Source organism: Leucopleurus acutus, assembly GCF_964270905.1.
Source record: "Leucopleurus acutus genome assembly, chromosome: 2".
NCBI classification, from domain to species: domain Eukaryota; kingdom Metazoa; phylum Chordata; class Mammalia; order Artiodactyla; family Delphinidae; genus Leucopleurus; species Leucopleurus acutus.
In genome coordinates this window covers 171,556,287-171,580,809 of record NC_139143.1, presented here as the reverse complement: position 1 = coordinate 171,580,809, position 24,523 = coordinate 171,556,287, and the positions used below count along the sequence as shown (strand labels likewise).

Sequence of the window (24,523 nt, the reverse complement as noted above, 5' to 3'; positions counted from 1 at the left end):
GGGAAAAACATGAACTAAAACCAAAAGTTCATTAAAAGAAGAAAAGGAAAGAGGAAAAAAAGAAATGGAAAGCGAATGGGGTGGTCCGCGCCCCCTCCCACAGGGGCGGTATCGGGCGGAGGGAGGGGCGGGCCGCCGCAGTCCTTACCAATCAGAGCCCGGTTGATAAGCAGAGCCAGGAGAATTCGGAGACACCCCCCGCCCAGCAATCAGCCTGGCGGGTTAGCTTCCCTAACCAGCCTGGAAACCAGCCTGGGCCTAGCCTGAGTGCCGCTGCGGGCTGCTATTGGCTGCCAGATAACCCCGCCCATCTTCCTGCTCATTGGCCGCCGTGGTTTTCATAAGAGGGGCCTGTTGCTGAGCAAAAAGAAGTAAGTGCCGCTGCTTCTGCTAAGGAGAGACTTTTAGGCTGCAAACGTACTGGGCGCCCTTGGGTCAAAAAAGCAACATTACTAACCATCGTTTATTCAGTCCCCACTAAATGCCAGGCTTCCTGATCCAAATTTTTTAATTTAATGGTGATAACCACCTTTCTTGAACACCCAACAACCTACCAGTCACTGAGCTAGGTACTTTAAAATAAGAACAACAGTAACAATTTAAACGATAATTACAGTTTACTGAACACTTAACCTGCATCAAGCCTTGTTAAGGGATTTGTATGTATCAACTCTCATCCTCACAATAGTCCCTGTGAAGGTAAATGTTATTGCCCCATTTTACATAACAGGAAGCAAGTTCAGAGAGGTGAAGTGACTTGCCTAGGTTCACACAGCTATAAAGTATAAGAATTGGACCCTCAACTCTGATATCCTGCTTCCAAGTACAACTTTTTTTGGGGGGGCGGGTAACGAAAGGCTTTTGAGGGTAGGAAGAGGTGGAACAGGTTGATGACAAGGTCCTGGGGCATTGCTCCAGTGACAGGCCTCAGGGTGATTGTCTGAGAATGGGATATCTGGAGCCTCTAGGCCTGGAGGAGAGGGGGAAAGAGGGTGAGCAAAACACCAGAGCAAGAACACTTCTTTCTGGAAATGTGAGACTCCTGGTGCAGTCTGTTGTGGCGCAGGTGTCCCTGGACTGGGGGCCCGGACCCCAAGGTTCTAAATACTGCTCTGTGGCCAACTGCCTGGGGAAGCTTGGGCAAATGCCTTCTCTCTGGACCCCAGGATTCCTGCCTGTAAGATGAGAGTAAGCCAAAACAAGGGGATGTGTATTCGGGCTGGGGGAGTCTGGTTCCTGGTGGCAGCAGGGGAACCCTCAGCAACCACACAATCTTTACCCAGCTGTTACCTGACCTCTTTTCGGGACCTGACGATTCTGTGAGCTGAAAAATCCACCTTTTTCCCCAGCCCGTTCTGAGCTATAGCAGAGTCCTGCCTGCAGGGTGCGCTGAGGGCTCACAGCCGACAAAACCAAACTGGAGCTCGTCGGGTTTTTTGTTCTATTTATTAAGAGGGGTGAATTTTTGAAATCTTTTTGAAGATTTCTGTCCTCAGGATACAATCGATGAACCTGAATTATATGTATTGCCCAACATCAGTTCTTTCCACAGTGGCTCTGGAGCTAATTTCAATTCCTTTGTTTTCCGGATGAGGAAAAAGAGTCCAAGAGATGAAAAAAAATTCACTTTGGGTCACATAGCTAAAACCTAGCACCCTACTTGCCTGACTCCTGGGCAGTGCTCTTAGGAGAGAGTTGGCTCTGTTTTCAAGAGTCTGTGGCTGTTGTGCCCCCTAATGCACAACTCCTGGGTACAGTTTCAATTTTGGTTGTATAGCTTGACAGCTCAGGACCTGTCAGCCAGAAGGACCTCCCTCAGCACCTAGCAAAATGCCTGCTTAATGAGTAATTAAATGAATGAATGTATGAATGAGCCACAGAGGTTGAGTCTGCTTTGGTTTTATCAAATAACCCAGCTGGAGTTGGGTTTCTTTCCTGAAATTCCCCCAAGGCAGAAATTAAATTGTGATGGGAGGGGAGCGCGTGGCAAAACAATAAGAACTCAGAAAATTACATCTGGACTGATAAATCAAAGCCCCAGATCTGCTCAGGGTACAAGAATATTCTACTATAGTAAAGTGATCCAGAATTGGGGATTCGAAAATTAATTTAGGAAGAATAAATACAGAACAGATGAGAATCCCATTAGGGTTAAAATCTGCGAGAGGGTCTGAAGCTAAAGAAACCTCAGAAACATTTCAAATCCAACCTAGATGTATCTTCAGGACTGGAATGTGATTGAGGAATAAAAAGAGCTTTGGCCAATCAGTGGCCTCAACACAGCTGATGCAAGAGTGGAGAGTATGGCAACAGGAGGTGGATCTTTCCGAGCCAAAAATGCAAGGCATGGAGGAGGGGAGGAACAAACCCAGGCAATGTCACCTGGCCATGTCCTCCTGGGCTGAAAGCTTCCCCGCTGGACTTCCAGAGCCCAGCACAGTGCCTGGTACACACTAGATGGTCAATAAATGTTTAGTGAATGAAAGAGAGAGGGAAGAAGCTGGAGCCCTAACCAGCAGTTTTGCTCTGAGTGGAGTTAGTTCAGGGATTCATCTTTTCACTGGCTCCTTTTGCTCAGATTCCAACTGCCCTAGCCACCTTCAGATGATAATTTGGCTTTTCATGGAGGCTGTCCTATAAAGAGGGATGTACTGCCCCATCAATTATAGGCCACTTGACAATTACGTTTCTCACTCCCAATTAATATATTGGAATTCTGCTTTATGCATCAGTTCCTTGTGCCAGCCTGCTTCTTACATATTCAGGTCTTTCTCTCATCAGTGGTGCAGTGGAATTTCTGCTTTGGAGTCATCCCTAACTAGGTTTGAATCCTTACTCAACATATTACTAAGCCGTCTGAACTTTGTCAACACACCTCTTTAGCTTCAGTAACCTCATCTGTCAAATGGGCCATAATGCCTACTTCATGAGATTGTGGTGAGAGTTACATGAGATAACAGATGTATCCTGGACTGTTGTTGGAGCTCAGTAAATGGTAGTATCTGTGTCCCTTCTGAGCTTTCTTTCCCAGGAGTTTGGGTCACAAAATCTCATCCAACTGAGAATATCAGTATCTCTTGCTTTTCACAAATTCACTAACTTTGTAAGTGAAGACTTGGGAATGATTTAGTCGCTTCCTTGAAGGTTATAAAGGGTAATTCTACAAAGGAGAGCAACTCATATTCATTAATTCAAAAGTATTTCCTGAGGACTTACTACACGCCAGTGGGGGTAGAGAGACACATTTCCTGCCTTAAAGGAGTTCTGACACAGTCTGATGCAGTCAAAAGAAGACATTGTATGACCTTGATACAAAGTTTTACTTTTCTGAACTCGAGCTTCCTCACTTTGCAAAAGTGGTCAATAACATATTCCATTGTTAGTTGGAGAGAAGGGGTAAGGCATTCAGACCCCATAACAATGCTGCTTCAAATCTGAAGGCCAGTGGTACAAAAAGGTAGAAACAATGTGTTGAGGAATTGAACAGTGGGAGAGATTATTTTCAGCTGAGCTGAAGAAGCAATACTGTCTATAGGAAGTAGAATTTTGAAGCCTTCATTCAGGCCACAGTTACCAATAAAGGCATTGATTGCTGGGTTGGAGTTCAGTGGCCAGAGCTTTGCAGAGAAAGGCTTGAAGATCAAACAAGGAACATGAAGGTGGCCATGATAGGGCTAGAAAGGTAAATTGAGGCAGATCTTGGCAGATATTGAATGTCAATCTACAGGTTTGACCTTTATTCTGTAGCTGATGAAATACCAGTAAAGCTGATCTAAACATTGACATTACAGAGTAGATTTTGAAAATAAAAGCTGAATCTGACATATTGGGGTGGGGGGTGATTTCAAGGGGAATTCAATTCAAAGGAAGATTTAGTCAACAAGAACATGTTATTGGCAGGACATTGTGCTAGGTGGCATAGGGCAGAAGACAAAGATGTTAAGATGTGGACCCTGTCCTCAAGAAGCTTATAATCAAAAGGGTCAGATAAGACATGTACACAGAATAATACAACCCAAGGTAGACTGTGATAAGTGTTATAATAGAACCCCAGCCCAAGTGCCTGAGCTCAGCAGAGGGTGAGATTAATTTACTTCTCCCAAGAGACTGGAGGCAGGAGACCAAGTCAGAGGGTCGTCTTTGGAATCCTAAGCCTAGACCCAGGAAGTCTCAGAGGCGATGTCGGAGGTCATCCAGTCCACTTTTGCTCCTGTCGGGATTCTCTGTCCCAAGTAAACAGTAACTTTAAAACTGAAACAAAAAGTGGAGCTCTGAAGAAAAACTGTGAAGAGGCTGTGGGAAGGGAAAAGAAGAAGACGAATTCAGCTTTGAGGTGCTGAGGTGCTGGTAGAAGCAACTTACTTCCAAATGGAGAGTTGAAGGCCAGGAAATGGATGAGATCAGGGAGGGAGAGTGTGCCTGGAGAGAGGAAAGATGAAAACAGTAACTAGGGGAACACCCACGTTCCAGGAGTGGGGAGGAGAAAGAGGAGTCAGAGAAGGAGTGGCCAGAGAGAGGTGAGAAAAAAAAAAAAACAGTAGAATACCTTGTTTTTTAGAAGAGGGGTATGGAAGACAGGGTGGGAGGCCCCAAGGGAGCAGAAGAGGGGAAACTGCAGCAATAGGGACTGAGGTTAGACCAGAGGTTGCCATGGACCTTTCAATGAATGAAGGCTTTTCCAGAGACTCCACAAATAAGCTGGATTCCCTGTGTCTGGTACATTTTAAGATGGAGCCTTCCCGGAGGCCAGAGGAACCGGGCTATGTGCTCTGATCTCCAAAGATCTGGCGGTCAGCTCTGTAATTAGCACTACCTCTCCTAACCCGAACCAGTCCCTCCAGGAACTGAAAAGCTGAAGAACATACTTGAGAGGGATTTCACACCCGGCTCTCTGGCCCAGCCCGGTGAAGTCCCGTTTCGTCATGCAGCTTTAATGACTCTCCGGAATGTCACTCTCGTCTGGTATTGCCAGCAATCTGACCAAACCCTCCTGCAAAAGTTTGCAGCATTCGTCCGGGGCGGACTACAGCTCCCAGAGTTCCCGGGCGCTTCCCGGTGCCGATTGGCTGAGCCGTAGGCTCCAGAGGGAGGTGTGGCCCCGCCTCCCCAGGAAACAGGCATCTGATTGGCTGCGGCGCGGGGCTTTTGTGTCCCCGCCCTTCCCCAGGGACCGCGGCGGGCAGAGCGGAGCTGCTGGTGTCAGAGCCCGGAGAGCGCTGGCAGTTCCGCGGTGGGGATGCTGAGGAGCGCTGGGTTTGCGAGCAGCCGTGGCCACTGCGGACTTCCGAGGCGCTCCGGGCCGTGAAAACCCCTGCGCCGCGGCCAATCCCAGGCTCCCGAGGCCATTCACCATCCAGAAGCCAGACGAGCGGGGAGTCCAGCGCAGCGGCGGCCGTTCCCGGATCCTGGGCTTTCAGAGCCTTCTGGAACCCCGAGAGACACCGCGGGGCTCTAGAACCTCCCCAGCGGCCCGCAGTCCCGGCTTCCTGCGCGCGTCGGTCCGAAAGCCCCTCGGGTGCACGGGCGGTCGGCGAGCCGCGGCTGGGTCCTGGCGCACACCATGATCGTTGCGGACTCCGAGTGCCGCGCCGAGCTGAAGGGCTACCTACCCGGGGCCGGAGAGGTAAGCAGCGGTCGAGCGACGCCACTCTTCCCTTGAACCCAGAGCCGCGTCCGAGCTTTGGGCTGTCGCGAGCTGAGTCTGTGAGCCAGCCCCCACCCGGCTCGGGGAGGGGGAGTGGAGCGCGCAAGCCGGAGTGGGGTTGCATCAACTGGCAGCCTCGGCTCCCTCCGCCTCCTGCCCCTACCCCCGGGGCTGTAGAGCCCTCCAAGGCTCCTTTGGACTCCTGGCCAACGAGAGGGGAGCCTTCTCGACGTTATCTTGGGTTTGGGCCCTAGTCGAGGGAGTCTTCAAGTCCAGGCAAATCCCGGCGCAGCGGCCCGACCACTCCTCCTCCCCGCCCCCTTCCGCAGATCCTTTCCTCTAGGCTGGGGCTAGAGGAACTGTTTCTAGGTAGGATATGTACCCGCTGCAGTGCCCCCGCTCGAGGATTGGAGCACTTGGGGCTGGCCAACGGAGGTCGACCTCGTCCCTCGCCCCCACCTGCACCCCCGATTTGGATTGGGGGCGTGGGCGCTTCGGGGCCTTGGCGGGCTGCCGGGTACGCCGCGGCCAAAGCACGGGGGAGAGGGGGAAAACCCTGGCCGCGACACCAGAAGCCAAGCGCCGATTTGGCTGTGCCCTACTAAGTGGTCTGACGTCCCAGAAGTTTGTTTTGGAGGGACTCTCTTTGCAGTGACGCTGGGAATACGGCTGGACCCAATCTGACACCCCCTCCCCCATTACCACCGCCACGGACAATGGCCATCTTATTTATTACGCACCTACTGGATGCCAGGCTCCGGCTTTGCCTTTTCGCTGAGTCCTCAGGATTAAACTAGCAAAATATGAGCTATACCATTAATAGTAGCCCCAGTCTACGGGATGAGAAAATTGACGCCCAGGAGGGGCTATAGAGAGGCTTCCTTCACTAACCCAGCAGAATAGCTCATTCTTTGGCTCGGGTGTCTCTAGGATTTCCAAGTGTGCTTCACACAACGGAGAGTTTTGCTTGTTTCTTGAGTTTACAGACATGGAGCCTGGCGCAAGTGTCTTACTGGGGTTGGGAGTCAGACAAGTGCTAGTCCTGAACTGTGACCCTGGGAAAAACAGCTGCACTTCTCTGAGCAGCACGGTTTCCGGGGGTCCCCGGTTTTCTGTTAGCTTGTCACATTTCCCTATCATGGTTTAGGAGCCCGAAGTGGAGGGACGAATACTGCTCCTGCCACTTCTCAGTTGCGTGACTTTGACCAAGCTACCTTATTCTGTCTGTTTCCTTCTTTATGGAAATAATTTTATTTATTGGAGCACCTGGGCACTAGAGCAGGCATGCTCTGGGTTCATGTGGCAGCCTTCCCACTTACTTGCTGTGTGACCTTGGCCAAGTGATCACTTCTGTGATCAGCAACTTCCTCCTGTGGAGATTTGGACATATTTCCAAAGGACTGTTGGGAGAATTAACTGAGAATACATGCAAAGGCCAACGCACAGTGCCTAGAGCATAGCAACTACGTCCTGTATCAAACACGCTAGCTATTTTTAGATTGTGGCCACAGCACATATTTCCCTTTCCCCAGAGTGTCTCACAAGGGGGTGTCCGAGCCCACCCCTCTTGCCTGAGGTGAGAATTGGTCCATCCCTCTTTGGGACAGTGTCTGGGAAGTGACCTGGGGAGAAGAGTGTGCCCCTGGTGGACTGGGAAGGCTCTGAGGGTGTGGCCTTTAGGTGGAAGCCAGCTGTCAACAGCAGGCAGGGGTGGGGGGAAGCTGGTGATATCTGACCCCTTTCTACAGATTCTCTCTCAAGAAAAGAGGACCTTGGGAAAATTCTGTTTTAAGCAGGATCTTTAGAAGACAGTAGGGTGCTGAACTTACAGAGCTGGGTGCCCAAGGCCCAAGGGAAGTTGGACAAGTATGAACAAGGAATATACAGTCCCCTCAACTCCCATCACTTCGCCACACATGCTTTCACCGGGTCAAGGCCTTCAGACGCTTCACTCTAGTACTGGTGGTATGTTCTCAGAGCCCTCTTGGGCTCTAGAATCACTTCCTGAAACATCACTGCCTCAGGGAAGTCTTTCCTTCCCCACCAGATAATTCCCCTCTGCATACCTACCTGCTTCCTGTTCCCCTTCTCCATTGCAGGAGCTATTATCCCAGTTACAGTATAACAGTTGTGTAATCAGGAATTTCTTGTCTGTCTCCTTTGCTAGACTAGAAACACTCTGTAGGTCCCACCCCCAGCACTGTTCTTAGTACCTAATAGGTGCTCGTAACTATTTGCCCCTTGTTGGCTTAGCTGACCCTTGTGAACTGTGCAAGCTTTGAAGTCAGATCTGAGCTCCAAAAGAACCTCAGTGAGCTGTCTCTGAAGAAGGGATAAGAAGACGTATTTCCCTCCAGGTGGTTGTGAGAAATCGGCCAGATCATGGTGGGCATATGAGTTTATATGCACCACTCACACACCCCTCCCTGCAAGGCTGGAGATCAGAGGTTGCTTGGGCTCTGTCTCCCTCTCAGGTGTAAACCCAGGCAAGAATCTTGAGTTCAGCAGCCCACGGGGAGGGGAGTCTCTGCCCCTTCCCGGCTGGCAGAGTGACTTCGAAGGTCTCCGTAGCTGAGTCCTGGAGGTTGCAGGCTCTGGATAGGATACCAAGAATAAAGGCTGGGGCTACTCCAAGAGGCTGATCTGGGTGGTGGACAGGACCCTTGCAAGCCAGGCTGAGCTGAATTAAAATCTCAGGTTGGCCTCTTGTCAGCTGGTGCTTAACCTTTGGAACCTTAATCTTTCCTTGTGTGCAGAAGAGACCCCCACCCCCACCCCCAAACTGATGAAGATTAGATGCAACCAGTGTGCTAGTGAAACGTAATATGGAAGCTGATATGAAAGGTAACTTTTAGTGAGCGCTTAAATCAAGAGCCAGGCACTGAGCTCTGAGGTGATTATCCTCTCTTTACAACTTGCCTGAAGCCCTCGCAGTTGAGTGGCCACCCAGACGGCTCTGACCTCAGTGTTCCTGCTGCCCTGTGTGGTCCCCTCAGTTGGAACTCATTGGTTTTCCCTCTGCCCCATCCTAGCTGTGTTGCCTTGGGTAGGTCACCCGCCCCCTCTGGTTTTCCTTTCTTTATCCACATAGTCAGGGCGGGGATCTTGCCTTTATCAGGTGTGCTGAACCTGCACTGTCCTATATGTTAGCCCTTAGCCACATGTGGCTATTGAAATGTAGATAAATCAGATTTTTTAAAACTAAAAATTCAGTTTTTTAGTTGCACTAGTCATACTTCAAATGCTCAGCCACTGTGGCTAGGGACTACCATATTTATTGGACAGCGCAGATAAAGAATATTTCATCATAGCACAAAGTTTTATTGGACTCACTGTGCTAAACTCTGGGATAACAACAGAGAACTAGATCCAGTGTGTGCTCTCAAGGTAAGAAACAAGGCAGGATGACAAGGGCTGTGATTGGGGCAGTGGATCCCCTGGGAATGTAGACGGAGAAGGAGCTTCTCATTCCTGGTGAACCTCAGAGGCAAAGCCTTGGGGCTTCTGAGACCTTGAGAAGTTTAGAGAATAGGAAGTTTCTGCAGTTGAGGAAACCTGATTTGTATCCTAACTCTGCTACCTCCTTCCTGGCTGAGTGACCGGAAGTGACTTGACCTCTCTGAACCTTATTCCTCATCTGTAAAATGGGAGCTCTGGTAGTAGAACTCCCTTAAAGCGCACATGAAATAAATGCTTCGCCAATGGTAATCAGCGTTGTTACCCACCATTATTATTATTGCCTTCCTACCCCAGGAAGTAGGGGAGGGCTGATTGGGAGGTGTCATCTCTTGGTGGTGAGCCCCTGCCCCGTCTGCTTCCTCTCAAGTTTTGGGTGTCTAGGTTGGGGAGGCATTCAGGGTACTGGAGCTCTGGAGTAGAATCTACTCGATCTGGCCTTCAGGGCTTTGCACTTTCTGTTACATCTGACTGGAGTGCTGGTTCCCTAGATCTTTACAGGCCCTTTACAGGCCCATCAACTCATTTAGATATTTGATATTTAGATATCAACTTAAAGGTTGTCTCCTCAGTGGCTTTCCCTGTCTACTAGGACTGAAATATTGCACACACTCCCCCACCCATCCATATAATCTATGATTTGACATCCTATTCATCATCTGTTTGATTGTCTTTCTCCTTTAGATCGTAAATTCTGGGAAAGCTAAGATTTTGTCTTTTCACTCCTGTACTCTTGCTACCTGCCATGTAGTCATCAAAAATATTTGTTGAGTGAACAGATTAATTCTGGTTTCGCCTGGAAAGCACTTAACACAGTGCCTTATAATTGAGAAAGTGATCAATAAATGGTGTGAAACAATGGCCCTCCCTCCCCGGCAAATTATGCTGGGCCGCACCCAATTAAATTAGAATTGCTGGGCCTTGGCATTGGTATTTTTTAAAAGGCTTCTCAAAGGGATTCTAAATGTGCAGCTTGGGTTGAGAGGCCCTTGTTTGAAATAACAATGAGGTTAATGATCTCTGACTTGTTAAGTGCTTGCCGTGACAGATGTACTGAGCTAAGGCCTATACAGGCAGTACCTCATTACATCCTCATGACTACCCAGTGACAGTAGGTACTATTACCCCATAATCTGGTGAGGAAACTGAGGCTCACATAGCTAGCAGATAATAGGTGGTGGAGTTGTCATCTGAGCCCAGGCAGCTTGTGTCAAGAGCCCCTATCTTTTAACAGTATTCTATCATCATCATCATCTTCTTCATCAGGGCTGATAATGTTGGTAGATCCAGACCTATCATTTAGAGACCCACAGGCATCAGTTTCTTCCCTTGACAGCTCCTGGGGCAGATTTTAGAGTGGGAGGGGATTCCCAAAGCTGTGTACTGTCCCTCGCTAGTACCCTGGTGGGCCCTCCCTGTCCCACACCCCCCAACTCCCCCAGTTCCTTCCTGCCCTTCCCCACCACACCTGGCTGTGGTTTTCTATCTGTCCTTAGGTCCCCTGAGGGGGAGGCCCAGTTTGTGGAGTCAGCAATCCTTATCTCCCAGACAGAGCTGTTAGGTTTTTTTTCTCTTTGGTGAGGGAGGAGGGAAGGTGAAACGGGAGTGCTTGGGGACTGTGGTGGTTTCTATGCTGGACTTGGACCAGGCTGGCCTGGTAGATCCCAGAAGTGTGGGCTGAAAGGGGCCTAAGCAGTCAGCCCAGCTACCTTCTTTGTCCAAGATTAAGGCCCAGAGAGTTTAGGTTACTTTCTCAGAGTCACACAGCAAGTTAGTGGCAGCAGAATTGGTACTCATGCCTGGGACTTTTGTACCCTTGTTCTTTCCTTTGTGGTGTTTCAGAGCCCCAGAGCTCTGCCTCCCTCAGGGGGGTTTTGGTTATGTGAAAAGGAAGGTTCAATTATAATCTTTAGTCCCTGGACACTTGAGGATTAGCAGTAAGTCTAAATTTGAATGAGGAGGGGAGAGTTAGGAGGACACCGTCTCTGTCCAGTGAGGGTATGACTCTGGTTTGGATAAACTGTTTCTAAGGCCAGTGCTGAGAGCCCCCTCCCAGGTAGCAAAACAAATGGATAAATAAAACTGGTGGTTTCCATAGAGGCTCCAATACAGCCACGTCAGAATAGCTGCTGCCATCAGCGTTGTACCGCCCTGCCCTCCACGCCTCTCTGCTTTCTCTGTTTTCTTCATTCACAGACTAGTGTGAATTACCTGGTACCGGTCTCCACAGAATGTGATCTGGTAGTAGGGAGACCTATCTCAGACAATTAGAAGGCAACGTTTTCAGAAGCAAAAGCATTGGGAATTGGGGGGGTCACAGATGAGGATCAGAAGAAAGGTTCTTAGACCCTGGAAGACAGAGTTAGCTCTGCAAAAGGTGTGACCAGTGTGAGCACGGTGGGCCTGAGCCACTAATGGTCTGGGAGGCTACAGGAGGCAGAGGCAGGGTTTTAAGCCAGTGATGAGATTTGCACTTGAGGAAGTTCACTCTGGCTACAGCAAGTTTGCCCTCCTTAGAAACCACCAGTGTCATGTACTCACTAGATCTGCTCCTGGTCCCAGAGGTGGGGTTGGGGGAGAATGTTTTATTTATTCATTCGTTCTGTTAACTTGGTAGAGGATGGATAGGAGAGGGCGGGGCTGTGGAGGCAGGGAGACCATCGGTGAGGCTGTGGGTTTGAGAGAGGTTGAAGCTGCATCATAGGAATCTAGGGGACTTGGTAACCTGGCTTCAGGATACGAACAATGGGGCTTCTCCTATAGGTTCTCCAGGGCTGCCGAGAAGGTGGCCTCCTAGAAATGTGCAACACAGTGGCTGTATATTTCCCTTGGGTCTATATAGTGGGCTCCTGTGTCCCTTCCCAGTTCCTGAAGAACTCAGCCTGTGGGGTAAGCTCTCTTGGTCGCTTTACCCTTTCTTCCCCCACCAAACTGGTATATATTTCCACCTGACTGCTTCATGCAAGGTGAGCCAGAAAGGTGATTTTAAAAGCTCAGTGTGGGGGACTTCTCTGGTGGTCCAGTGGTGAAGACTCTGCGCCCCCAATGCAGGGGGCCCGGGTTCGATCCCTGGTTGAGGAGCCAAGATCCTGGATTTCGCATGGTGCAGCCTAAAAAAAAAAAACTTAGTGTGACCCCTCGGATAGGAGGAGAAAACTGGAGAGAGAACTATCTTCTTAGTCCCCGCTTTTACCTCCATCTAACCATGATGTGTTTCCTTCTAGGAGCAGAGGGAGAGCCGGGCTCGGCGAGGCCCTCGAGGGCCCAGCGCCTTCATTCCAGTGGAGGAGGTAAGCTTGGAAGGGGTTAGGAATTGTTGTGGGTCCCTGGGAAGAAAGGACATGGGGCATTGAGTGTGTGTGGGGCTTTGCTGGTCTCTTGAAATTGCAGGTTTGAAACTACCCCTTCAGGTTCTTGACCCATTTAATCCACAAAACAGCTCTTTGAGGCAAGCATGTCAACCCCATCTTGCTGGGAAGAAACATGCTCAAAGAGATAAAGTGATAATAACACAGCCAGGTAATGAGCAAACTTGTGATTCCCAGAACAAGACTTGCATTTCCTTAAGAAGATAGAACTATGCATGTTTATCTTCTCATCCTTGACTGTGCGTGTATTAAAGTTTTTTTCGACTTCAAAAGTAATATGTGTTCATTATTTTTAAATTTCCAACGTTTCAGAAAGCTTTAGTCTCTTACAATCCCACTCCCACAGAGATAATCGCTGTTAACCATTTGCCACTGTTTTCCAGACTTTTTTTCATACGGAGCCAAGGTCATAGTTTATAACATGGTTCTGTTGTTGTTGTTTATTTGGGTTTTTGGTGTGGTTTTTTTGGGTGTTACGTTTTATTTTTTCACTTAATGCAACAGAGACACCTTTCATCTACTGAGTCAGGTCATCCATTCATTTATTTAACAGATATCTATTGAATGATTAATGTGTGGCAGGCACTGTTCTAGGTGCTGGGGATAAAGCAGAGAACAAGACAGGCAAAAATCCTTGCCATCATGGAACTGACACTCCAGTGTGTGCCTGGTGGTGGGGGAAACTTCAAAACCCATGAACAGACAAATTAAAAAATAATAGTTTCCTTCTTTTTCTTTGGCCTTCAGTGAACAAAGACAAATGTTTCCTTGTCCTCCTTGTTCTCCTAAATGTGTAGGCCAAGCAGTTAATGAGCTGTTAACAAACGTCTAAACCCTTCAGTTCCTTCCACCCTTTGTAAGTGGAAAACACACAACCACCCGCTGATTATTTACGTAGCCCAGAATTTTAAGCTCAAATATTGTTCTTATCTTTTATTTTTTCATTTATAAATAACCACTCCTCTTCTGTAATAAAGGAAAGAAATAGGCTTTGGGCTTAATCAGGAATTGAATCCTGGTTCTGTCATTTACCAGGTCTGTAACCTTGAGCACAGAATGAAATCTCTCTGGGTCTTGATTCCCTCATGTGTCAGTGGGGGAAAATAATAGTGTTCACCTCACAGGGTAACTGGGAAGAATCAGTGAGATAATGCAGGCGGGGAACGCTCCTAACTCAGACCTGGCACGGAGAAGTCACTCAGGAAATGTGAACTATTTTGTACCCACCTCCAATGACTGCATGGATTTGCACTATTAGAATAGAAGCTCTGTGGGGAATTCCCTGGCAGTCCAGTGGTTAGGATCCTGCGCTTTCATTGCTGAGGGCCTGGGTTCAATCCCTGGTTGGGGAACTAAGAGCCCGCAAGCCACCCGGCACAGCCAAAAAAAGAAAAAAGAATAGAAGCTCTACGAAAGCAGGAGAAGCTGTACTTTAATCTCTGTGCCTCCTATCTAAAATTGGAGAAAACAGGTCTCTAATTTCATAGTTGTGAGCAGTAAATGAGTTAATATATGTAAAGTGTTTGAACAGTGCTTGGCACTTAGCGAGCATTATATGAGTATCAACCAGTATTATATAAAGTGTCTAATAAGTATTTGTTTAATCATTTAATGCAATATCTTTTCCTCCCCTGTTCTCCTTTTTTTGGACATGGCGGTTGTCTTCAGTTCCTTGCTATTAAAATCCCAATGAATGCAATGAATATGTTGGTCTCTTTGGTGGGGAGGGCAGGAGGGGAAGCCATCCCTTCCTCACCTTTGCTTGGCAGGTCCTTCGGGAGGGAGCCGAGAGCCTTGAGCAACACCTGGGGCTGGAGGCGCTGATGTCCTCCGGGAGGGTGGACAACCTGGCAGTGGTGATGGGCCTGCACCCCGACTACTTTACCAGCTTTTGGCGCCTGCACTACCTGCTGCTGCACACAGATGGGCCCTTGGCCAATTCCTGGCGCCACTACATTGCCATCATGGTGAGCCTGTCTGAGCCTGACTTTTGTAGGGGTGGACACATTGGGGGATTCGGTGCTCAGATCTCTCTGCTGGGGGCTTGATTCCACAAACAAGGAGGAGAGGCAGCATAAAGCAAAGCCCTGGCTTTATCTGACCATCCATCGAATTTTAGATTTTGAAGAGAGGCCTATTTAATGCCTGCTTTGCAGATGGGGAAACTGAGGCACATAGGAGTCAGGTGACCTGCCCAAGGGAGGACAACAAGCCAGGGGAAAGCTGGGGTTAGAACCTAAGTTTCCTGCCTCTCAGGCAACAGTGAGGCTTGCGATGTTCCCTCCATGGGGTACCCACCCGAGCAGGGCACAGAAAGAAGCGGGTGACCTGGGCTCTGTCCACCGCCTCCAGGCCGCTGCCCGCCACCAGTGCTCCTACCTGGTGGGCTCCCACATGGCTGAGTTTCTGCAGACTGGCGGTGACCCTGAGTGGCTGCTTGGCCTCCACCGTGCCCCCAAGAAGCTGCGCAAGCTCAGCGAGATCAACAAGCTGCTGGCTCATCGGCCGTGGCTCATCACCAAGGAGCACATCCAGGTGCGGTGGGCAGAGAGGCGGGTCCCCGAGGGAGCACGGGGGCCGGGCTGGGGCATGGCAGGCAGCCCAGGGCAGGCACTGAGCAGGTCTGGCCTTTCCTTTTCTCTCCAGGCCTTGCTGAAGACAGGCGAGCACAGCTGGTCCCTGGCCGAGCTCATCCAGGCCCTGGTCCTCCTCACCCACTGCCACTCGCTAGCCTCCTTCGTGTTCGGCTGTGGCATCCTCCCTGAGGGGGACCCCGAGGGAAGCCCCGCACCCCAGGCCCCTTCACCCCCCAGTGAGCAGAGCACACCCCCCAGCAGGGACCCACTGAACCACTCTGGGGTAAGTCACGGGCTTCAGTCTTGGTGGAAGAGGAAGCTGGCATGGCTCCTGGTCCTTGGGTAGAAGACAGCGCCTCCCTATCTGAAGCTGCTTCCCTATCGCACGCTGAGAGGCCTTAGAAAAGTTATTTGATTTTGAAACCCAGTTTCCTCATCTGGGAAATGAGGATAAAGACTCGCACTTCATAAAGGGTTGTGAGGATGAGATGAAATAACCATGTGACTGGCCTCAGCATGGAGCCCCGTGGGCTTAAAGTCACTGACTTTTAGAACTTTAAAAATACGAAGTTTGCCTCTCATTCTATAAAGTGGCTTATTTGTTTGTATTTTAAAAATACAGATACTTTAAAAAGCCCTTTCCTGTGAGGGAAGTTGATGCTCAGAGAAGCCGTGTCTATTCTCTAGCTCTTAAACATCACTTTGGGAAGCACAGGCCATGTGAGCTGTCCAGTGCAGTGGCTGTCACAGAGGAGGCACGGGGCCTTTACGGTCGTTCAGGAAGGCCCGGCATGTGGGAAAGACGTGTGGGGTTTCTGGGGCCCAGGGAGGAAGAGTAGATGGCCACCACCAGGTCTCTCCTGCAGGGCTTTGAGGCTGCCCGCGATGTGGAAGCTTTGATGGAGCGCATGAGGCAGCTGCAGGAGAGCCTGCTGCGGGATGAGGGGGCCTCCCAGGAGGAGATGGAGAGCCGCTTTGAGCTGGAGAAGTCAGAGAGCCTGCTGGTGACCCCCTCAGGTACAGGGTCACAGGTGTCCAGGTTCAGGGGCCGCCCCCTCCTTACATCACCTCTGCTGGGAAGCAGGTACCTCCATGCGCTGCACCTCTGCAGCCACATCCCAGCCACCACAGGCCTGATTTACCTCCTCCCCCAGGCCTGGCTCCTGCCGAAGTCCTGGTCCCACTCGATGTGGTGAGGGGCTTTCTCTGGCCCCCTACTCCGCATTTCCCAGCCCCCTAGTGGTGATAAATCAGGAGTGGAGGCCACTGTGCTCCATGCCTTGGCCTCACCATGACCTCTTTCTGACATCCTCAGCGGACATCCTGGAGCCCTCTCCAAACTCAGACATGCTGTGCTTTGTGGAAGACCCCACTTTCGGATACGAGGACTTCACCCGGCGGGGGACTCAGGCGCCCCCCACCTTCCGCGCCCAGGTAGGCTCTCCCCACTGGTCTTACTATTGCTTTACAAACAAGCAGGGGTGGGTGGTTTGTGTAGTTAGAGATCTGGGTACCTTCTCTCCCTCAGGATTCCACGAGGGAAGTGGGAGACCCTGGATGTGAAGGGACCTACCTTTGCCCTAAGCTCAGGGGATCCTGATCACAAGGAGGAAGTCACCACCAAGCTGCATCCTCCTCAGCTTCTCGGGTCCAGACCAAGCAGCGGGTTAGATCTGTGGGGTGGAGAGACACATTATGGAGAGCCAAGGTGTGCTCCAGAGGATGACGTCTCTCCGGCTAGCCTTGGGCCCCAAACATTCTCCTCACTGACCCCTTCCCACGTTCCTCAGGATTATACCTGGGAGGACCATGGCTATTCGCTGATCCAGCGGCTCTACCCCGAGGGTGGGCAGCTGCTGGATGAGAAGTTCCAGGCAGCCTATAGCCTCACCTACAACACCATTGCCATGCACAGCGGAGTAGATACCTCCATGCTCCGCAGGGCCATCTGGAATTACATCCACTGCGTCTTTGGCATCAGGTGAGTGCAAGACCAGGGCATGAGTGTATTGCAAGCCCTCAATCTGAGCTCACAATTGTTTCCTTTTTCTGTTTGTTTTTCTTTCCCTTTCTTCCTGCCTATATTGTTTTTCAAAGCAAATGTATTTCTTTGCTGATTATAAAAGATAATAGCCATGCTCACCTTTTGAAACTCTTTAATCCGACCCCCAGAGATAACTAGGGAGATTTTATATATATGTGTGTGTGTATGTATGTGTATGTGTGTGTGTGTGTATATATATATATATATATATATATATATATAGAGAGAGAGAGAGAGAGAGAGAGAGAGAGAGAGAGAGAGAGGGAGTTATATTTGTATTTTCATTCCAAGTAGCGTTTCTTCTCATAATAAATAAAACAACAGAAATGCCAACAGTAGGGGATTTTAAATAATGACATATCCATTCAGTGAAATATTATGCAGCTATTAAAAATTATAATAATGGCTTATTTATATTGCCATGGGAAAATGGTCAAAATGTATTGAAAGAAAAGAAAGCTGGCTACCAACAAGAATCTTCTTTTTGTTCCTTTTTTTTTTTTTCTTTAAACTAAAAGTGTGTACATGCATGGAAAATGTGTGGAAGGCTGTACCGTAAAATGTTATTTGATAATGGCTGTCTCTGTATAGTATATGATGAATTACATTTTCATTCTGTTACCTAAGTATTTTCTGATCTTTTTTGAGTAAGTTTTTTTTTTTAATTGATGGAATCATACTTGATATATTCTGCGACTTGCTTTTTTTACCTAATAATCTATTGTGAACCACCTTCCTTGTTGGTGTGAATAGATCTTGCATGCTTTTTAGCCACTGTATAGTGTTGTTGTGGATGAAGTGTAACTATCCAACCATTTCCCTATTGTTGGATATTTAGGTGGTTTGCAGTTTTTCACTATTACAAATACCATGTGCAATGACTAGTTTTATACCTAAGTCCTTTTTTAAAAAAAAAAAAATTAATTTATTTATTTTGGCTGCGTTGGATCTTCGTTGCTGCACGTCGGCTTTCTCTAGTTGCAGCGAGTGGGAGCTATTCTTTGTTGCGATGTGCTGGCTTCTCACTGTGGTGGCTTCTCTTGTTGTGGAACATGGGCTCAGTAATTGCGGCATGTGGGCTAAGTAGTTGGGGCTCGCGGGCTCTAGAGCTCTGGCTCAGTAGTTGTGACGCACGGGCTTAGTTGCTCCGCGGCATGTGGGATCTTCCCAGACCAGGGCTCGAACCCATGTCCCCTGCATTGGCAGGCGGATTCTTAACCACTGTGCCACCAGGGAAGCCCTATACCTAAGTCCTTATAGGTAAACCCTAGATGTGAAATTACTTGTCAAAAATATACACAGAACAATTTTTTTATTTTTACAAACCTCACTCTGATAATGTTGTGGTAAATTTAAAGAATTAAAGAAAGAAACAATTTCCCAAAATTCTACTACTCCACAACCACATCCACATTCTGAGATGTTTTCCTCCATTGCTTTTTTTCTTTCTTATGTAGTTGCTTTTGTATAGTTGAAATTACAATTGTTATTTCGTTTTTTAAAAGATATGCTTGATGTCTGTAAAGAGCCAGATTTTTAGTAAATTTAGGAAACAGAAAACAAAAAGAAGAAACTAAAAATCATCCATAATCCCACCTGCTCTTATTATTGTCAAATATTTCTTTCCTGTCTTTTTTCCATGCACAAATGACCAAAACACATATAATTTTACAAAAATAAGACTTTCTTGTCTACTGTATTTATTTTACTCAGTTTAATCAAATGAGAGCATATTTTAGAGAACACGTGATTTTTTTTTTCTTGCTTTTCTAGTTTAGCTATTATTCCAAGCATCAAAAAAGAAATCCCCAAAGTTTTAAAAAGGTACATGTTCCTTGTAGAAAAATGTGCATTTCTGTGCATTACTAGCTGTAAATCATATTTCACTGAGTGGGTTGAGCTGTGCTTAATTGGCCAGCCTCCTTCTGGCCAACCTCCTTGGCAGGTTTCTAAGTCAGGGAAGGCCAAAGATGGACGGGCATCTTAGGGTGTGTGTGGCACAGGCTAGTTCCTGCCCAGCTGCCAGGTCCAGGCTCCTCCACTCTCCAACATGGCCCTCACTCCTAAACCTTTGTCTACCAAATCTTTCCTCTAGTCTAAAACTGGTCTTCTGGGACTTCCCTGGCGGTCCAGTAGTTAAAACTGTGCTTCTACTGCAGGGGGCACGGGTTCGATCCCTGGTCGGGGAACTAAGGGCCCACGTGCCGCGTGGCGTGGCCAAAAAAAAAAAATTTTTTTTAATTTAAAAAAAGGTAAAGGAAAATTAAACCAGTCTTCCTCATCCACACTGATCTGTGATGACTCACTGGCTCACTAGACTAGGGAGTGACAAAGTGGTTTCTAGACTTGTCACCAACTTGCTCTTTGACTTTGAACAAGCTAATTGCCTTCCCCAGGCCTTAGTCTGCCCATCTGTAAAATGACTACCGGCTCCTTTTTCTCTTTCCCTCTTCCTTCTCCAGGGTAAATATTTGCATTGATCTCCTGCCCCATCTTCCATGCATGGCCTCAGCTGTAAAGTAGTGACTATGACCTTGGAGTCAGGCAGAGCTGAGTTTGAATCCCATTCCCAGATGTGTGACCTAGGTGACTTCACTTCTCTGAACCTCAGTTTCATCTGTAAAATTGAGGCTGATGAAATACAATAAATTGTATACAATAGTTTTGTATACATTAGTGTACAGTAGTTTTGAGGATGCCATGAATACATGTTCACATGGTCAGTACAGCATGCTCACCCTCTGTGCATTCCCCTACGAGTCCAGTGGCCTGTGATAATACAACATCAGCTGTTTTTCTAAGAGGAATGAAGTTTCTAGTTGCTTCCTACCTTCTGCCTTTTCTCGCCACTCTCTGTTCCTCCTTCTGCAGGGTGGGACTGGGGAGAGGAGATACTTGTGGGAGCAGAGGGTAAGTGATGCTACTGGGGCCTTTCCATCCAGATATGATGACTATGACTACGGAGAGGTGAACCAGCTCCTGGAGCGGAACCTCAAGGTCTATATCAAGACAGTGGCCTGCTATCCAGAGAAGACCACCCGAAGAATGTACAACCACTTCTGGAGGCACTTCCGCCACTCAGAGAAGGTGAGGCTCTCAGGGTAGGAGCAGGACGGAAGCAGACAGCCTGGCCCATGGAGGAGGCAAGGGGTCGGGACCCAGTGAGGTGCCCCAGACTAAGTCTGTTCTGCCAGATGGGGCACCTGGGTGTATTGTCCTGGGTTCATGTCCTACTCCACTGTGTGGTTTCAGACTCCATTTACTCACCTGTAAAGTAGGAGTGTGCTTCCCAGGGTCCTCAGTGGCAGCCAGAAGGACCTGGGTTCAAATCATAACCCTATTACCTGGTAGTCGTGTGACCTTGGGCAGGTCATTTTGCCTCTCTGAGCTTGTTTTCTTTACAATAGGAATAAAAACTGCCTGCCTTTCAAGGTTGCTGGGAGGATGAAATAAGAAAATGAATGTAAACCTCTGAACCCAAATAGATGTCAGGGGTAGCTATTGTGTTTAGTTTCGGGGGATGAAGAGATTAGCCGTGATAGGGATGAATGTGCTTGAAATTCTAACACAGTCCTTGCACCAAGTTGCTTAGAGCCTTAGGAAAGGTCAAGGCATCTCTGTAGGAAAGGGGAGGATGAGGGACTTCCGTGACAGTCAGGTGGTTAAGACTCTGTGCTCCCAAGGCAGGGGGCACAGGTTCAATCCCTGGTCAGGGAACTAAGATCCTGCATGCCACACAGCATGGCCAAAAAAAAAAAAAAAAAAAAAAGAATGGGGAAGGATGAGTGGTCAGGGATAGTGGCAGTCTGGGAGGGAAGGGGCTGGCGAGGAGTGACATCAGTTGCCAACAAGCCCTTGTTCTGCGCCCCAGGTCCACGTGAACTTGCTGCTTCTGGAGGCCCGCATGCAAGCCGCCCTGCTCTATGCCCTCCGTGCCATCACCCGCTACATGACCTGACTCGTGTGCAGGACCTGGGCCTGGAGCAGCTGACCCTGGAGGCATCCTTCTCCCTGCAAGGACTTCTCTGTCTGGAGACAGACCCTAAGCCTGCCTGTCCCACGCCCACCCACCCTATTCTGGTGGTGGGCCTGTGTGTGATGTGCAGCCCCTGAGCCACACCCTCCTTCTCACTGGAATGGACAGGATCATTGCACTGACTCTGGGATCTCAGCTCTGCCCCTGGGAGCTGGAAGAGGACTAGCAAATCTCCAGGCGCCAAGGCCCTTCTTCCTGCCCCTACCCCCAGAGGCCAAGGGCACAGGAAGGAAAATGGGCTGAGCTCAGACTTGTGTGCCAGCAGGCAGGGGCCCGGGCAGCACAAGTACTTTGGCCTTCCTGGCCTGGGAAGTCCCTGGCTGGCCCCCAAGGGAGAGGGGCAAACACCTCCAGGGACTGACACTCCAAGCGGCTTTGCCTTTCCTCCTGCTTCCTCATTCTCAGACTTCATTACCTCCCACCTGCCATTCATCCATCAATGTGAAAGTCAGGGTCACAGCTGGTTTGTGCGTCTGGCTCCCCAAAAGCCTGTTCTGTTAGGCAGCCTGCAGGCCTCTCGTCCCCTGGTTGCCCCAGTCCTAGTTCAGTTCCTTTGACCTCCTTTGTTTGCCCTTTTACCCTTTTCTCCCACACCTGGTGGTATGAGGCCCCAGGAGAGAGACCAAGCACATCAAACAAGCAGATTATCTCTAGAGAGTCTGGACTCTCTGTTGGTCACTTTGCCTTTAGAAGAGGGAGTATTATCTTATACATTCTCTGTATTTCGGTTTTATATGGGTGAGGTTCTTCAGGGCCTCAACCCTAGAGCCATAGTCAGTGTCAGAGAAGGACAGGGAAAAATCTGTCCTCCCCAGAGCTGCACCTGCCCTGCAGAAGCTGGCATCCCACTTTGCTATCTCCCATGGCTCTGCCACAAACATTTGCCAAAAAAGCAAGCCTTTCTAGGTGGTTTAGGTGGTACATGGCTCAGGGGGAGAGGCAGGAGACCCCAGGGTTCTTGTGTGGGCCCTGGCACTGGCCAGGTGACCTCCATTTCCACAGTTGCAGACTGAGGGGTAGTTTCTGAGATATTTGAGCCTTCACTCAGATTCTGAGGCCAGCAGCCAACTGCAATCCTTGCAGGATCTTGAGGGCTTCTGGGGAGCGCCCCCCTCTTGTAGTCAGTCTCTCCGGGCTACCTACCAAGGACCTCCCCACCCCCGTCCCAATTTCTGTCCCTTCTCCTCGGTTTTAGGTGGATTGCTTGAAGGCAGAAGCAGCCGAGGACTGATCCCAGGCACTTTCTGTAGCAAACGAGCTGTGAATTATGACTTCCCTTGCCCTTCTTCCGGCAGTATGTGCCTCCCCTCTGACCAGTTGGGAGGTGACTGAAGAAAGGCAAGGGCCAAGCTGCTGCTGCTTCTGACCCTCCCCTCTGGGGTGGGGCAGGAGAGGAGCCTGGTCATTGTGCCACATTTCATACCCGTGCAGGCATGGGCAAGCGGCTGGCACCCCCTTCAGGCCTCAAAGCCCTCCCTGCAATGAAGCTGGGCAGGAGAGAAGAGGCCCCAGCATTGGGGTTTGGATTCCAGAGGGGACAAGATGACTGTACGTGTCCCCGGGTGGGTGGGGAGGAGTGTTCAGTGTTCAAGTGCAGAAATCTTTGCCTTTGCTACCAGTTCTGTATGATGAGAAATAAAAGTTCACTGAGGTTTTGTTTTGTACTTCTTGTTAATGGGCTGTTTTTCCCATTTCCTAAGGGTCATAGTTCACCTCTTGGCATAAGCAGGGAGCTGTGATTGCATCATGGACCTGACCTGCCAGCCCTTACCCTGCTAAGCACTTGTGCCCACGGCCGTAGGGTTGGGAGTGGTTGGCACTAAAAGTCTACTTTTGTCCCTTGGGTGTCCAGCCCTGCCACTCATCTGTGGCTGGCCTGGCATTGTGGAATAATAATGGCCATCTTATTTTTCTCATTATGCCTGGCCCCGGGCTGGGTACTTGGAGTCATTTCTCTGAATCCGCAGCAAAATCCTGTAAGGGAATTGAGACTCAGAGGTCAAGTGACATTGCTGAGGCCACATCAGTGGTCCATGGTGGAACCAGGATTACAACTGGGGTCAACTTGATCCTGAGGCCTTGGCCTGTGGCAGAGGGAGGATGTTTGAGAATTTCTGGGGGACCCTTTGTTTCTCCTGCCTCATCACATTACTCTTACTTGCTTCTCATCCTTCCCTCCCCAGCACCAAGGAGACAGATCCAGGCATAAGGAGTTAGATGTGACTCCAAGTTGTGCCAGTGCCATTTAGTAGCTGTGTGACCTTGGTCAAGCTTCTCAGCTTCTCTGGGCACTAGGAACTCTAGCAAGCTTATCAGAAAAACCACATCATGACTAAGAGCTAAGACCTCTCCTGCTGGCTTCCCACTTCCTCTAAGTACTGCCGTCATAAAATGAAAACTGGGTCTCCTCCAGGAAGCCTCCCCTGATTGACTCTCCTGTACCCTTTCCCTTAGATTCTGGTCCTGACTTAGTCATTTATTATCCCTGGGAGGGGGAGGGTTGATTAATTTCACTGTGTCTCAAGTTTGCCAAAAATAAAAACGAGGGCAAAACATTTTCTTTTCCAGGTAGCATCATTGAGTGACTGTTGCCAGATGTTTTCAAAAGTAATCTCTCCATCTTCACAGCAACCCTGTGAGAAAAGCATGGTGGTCCCATTTTACAGATGTGGAAAAGGAACCTCAAGTGAGAGTCTAGGGAACACTAACATAACAGACAGACCCAGGTTCAAATTCCAACTTTGACATTTAATGTTTGACCGTAAGCAAGTTACTTCAATTCTCCTTCCTCAATTTCCTTATCTATGCAACAGAATTAATACTTAGGGTCACAGGAGAGTTGTGTGGATTAAGTAATGCATGAAAAGCACCTAGCACAGTTCAGGTACCTTGAACTAGTGAGCCATTCAGTATTCAGACATCTGCCCAACATCATGAAAGTGAGATAGAATTTGAATCCTTGTTAGTCTGACTCCAGAGCATTACTCTTTTTTTTTTTGGACATGCCGCACAGGATGCGGGATCTTAGTTCTCCAACCAGGGATTGAACCCATGCCCCCTGCAGTGGAAGCACAGAGTCGTAACTGCTGGACTGCCAGGGAAGTCCCATCCAGAGCATTACTCTTGTCCCCAAACTCCCTATGCCCTCAGTCTGTATTTCTAAAAATCATGTCCAAGCTGATTTGCATGTGGAATTGAAAACTCTTGGCTCCAGTTTGGATCCAGTGAATCTGTTTTAGACTTCTGCAATCTGCAATCCAGGACCTGGGCATGTCTACCCAGGTTGGAGTTGGTAGAAATTTCTGGTGACTTGATTCTTGGTTGGTTTGACATTTGAAGCCATGCTTGGATTGAGGGCTGCTGAGAGTGGGTAGAAACAGGAGCTGGGTGAGTGAGTCT

At 49.0% G+C, this 24,523-nt stretch overlaps 1 protein-coding gene across 1 annotated transcript; it reads left to right on the top strand.

Moving 5' to 3' along the window:
• The first annotated feature begins 5,157 nt into the window (after positions 1–5,157).
• Positions 5,158–22,788, top strand: SESN2 (sestrin 2). Its single transcript, XM_082864108.1, has 10 exons — positions 5,158–5,623; positions 12,325–12,390; positions 14,238–14,435; positions 14,821–15,003; positions 15,115–15,327; positions 15,911–16,061; positions 16,360–16,478; positions 16,835–17,025; positions 20,031–20,175; positions 20,960–22,788. The coding sequence occupies exons 1-10, from the start codon at positions 5,561–5,563 to the stop codon at positions 21,044–21,046; spliced, it is 1,416 nt and encodes a 471-aa protein (XP_082720234.1). The 5' UTR covers positions 5,158–5,560; the 3' UTR covers positions 21,047–22,788.
• Positions 22,789–24,523: the final 1,735 nt, after the last annotated feature.

Excerpts from the sequence above, each read along its gene's own strand:
- SESN2 (XM_082864108.1), top strand. The coding sequence starts at position 5,561 with ATGATCGTTGCGGACTCCGAGTGCCGCGCCGAGCTGAAGGGCTACCTA. Across the intron at positions 5,624-12,324 it reads ACCTACCCGGGGCCGGAGAG|GAGCAGAGGGAGAGCCGGGC; the intron begins GTAAGCAGCGGT and ends GTTTCCTTCTAG. Across the intron at positions 20,176-20,959 it reads ACTTCCGCCACTCAGAGAAG|GTCCACGTGAACTTGCTGCT; the intron begins GTGAGGCTCTCA and ends TCTGCGCCCCAG.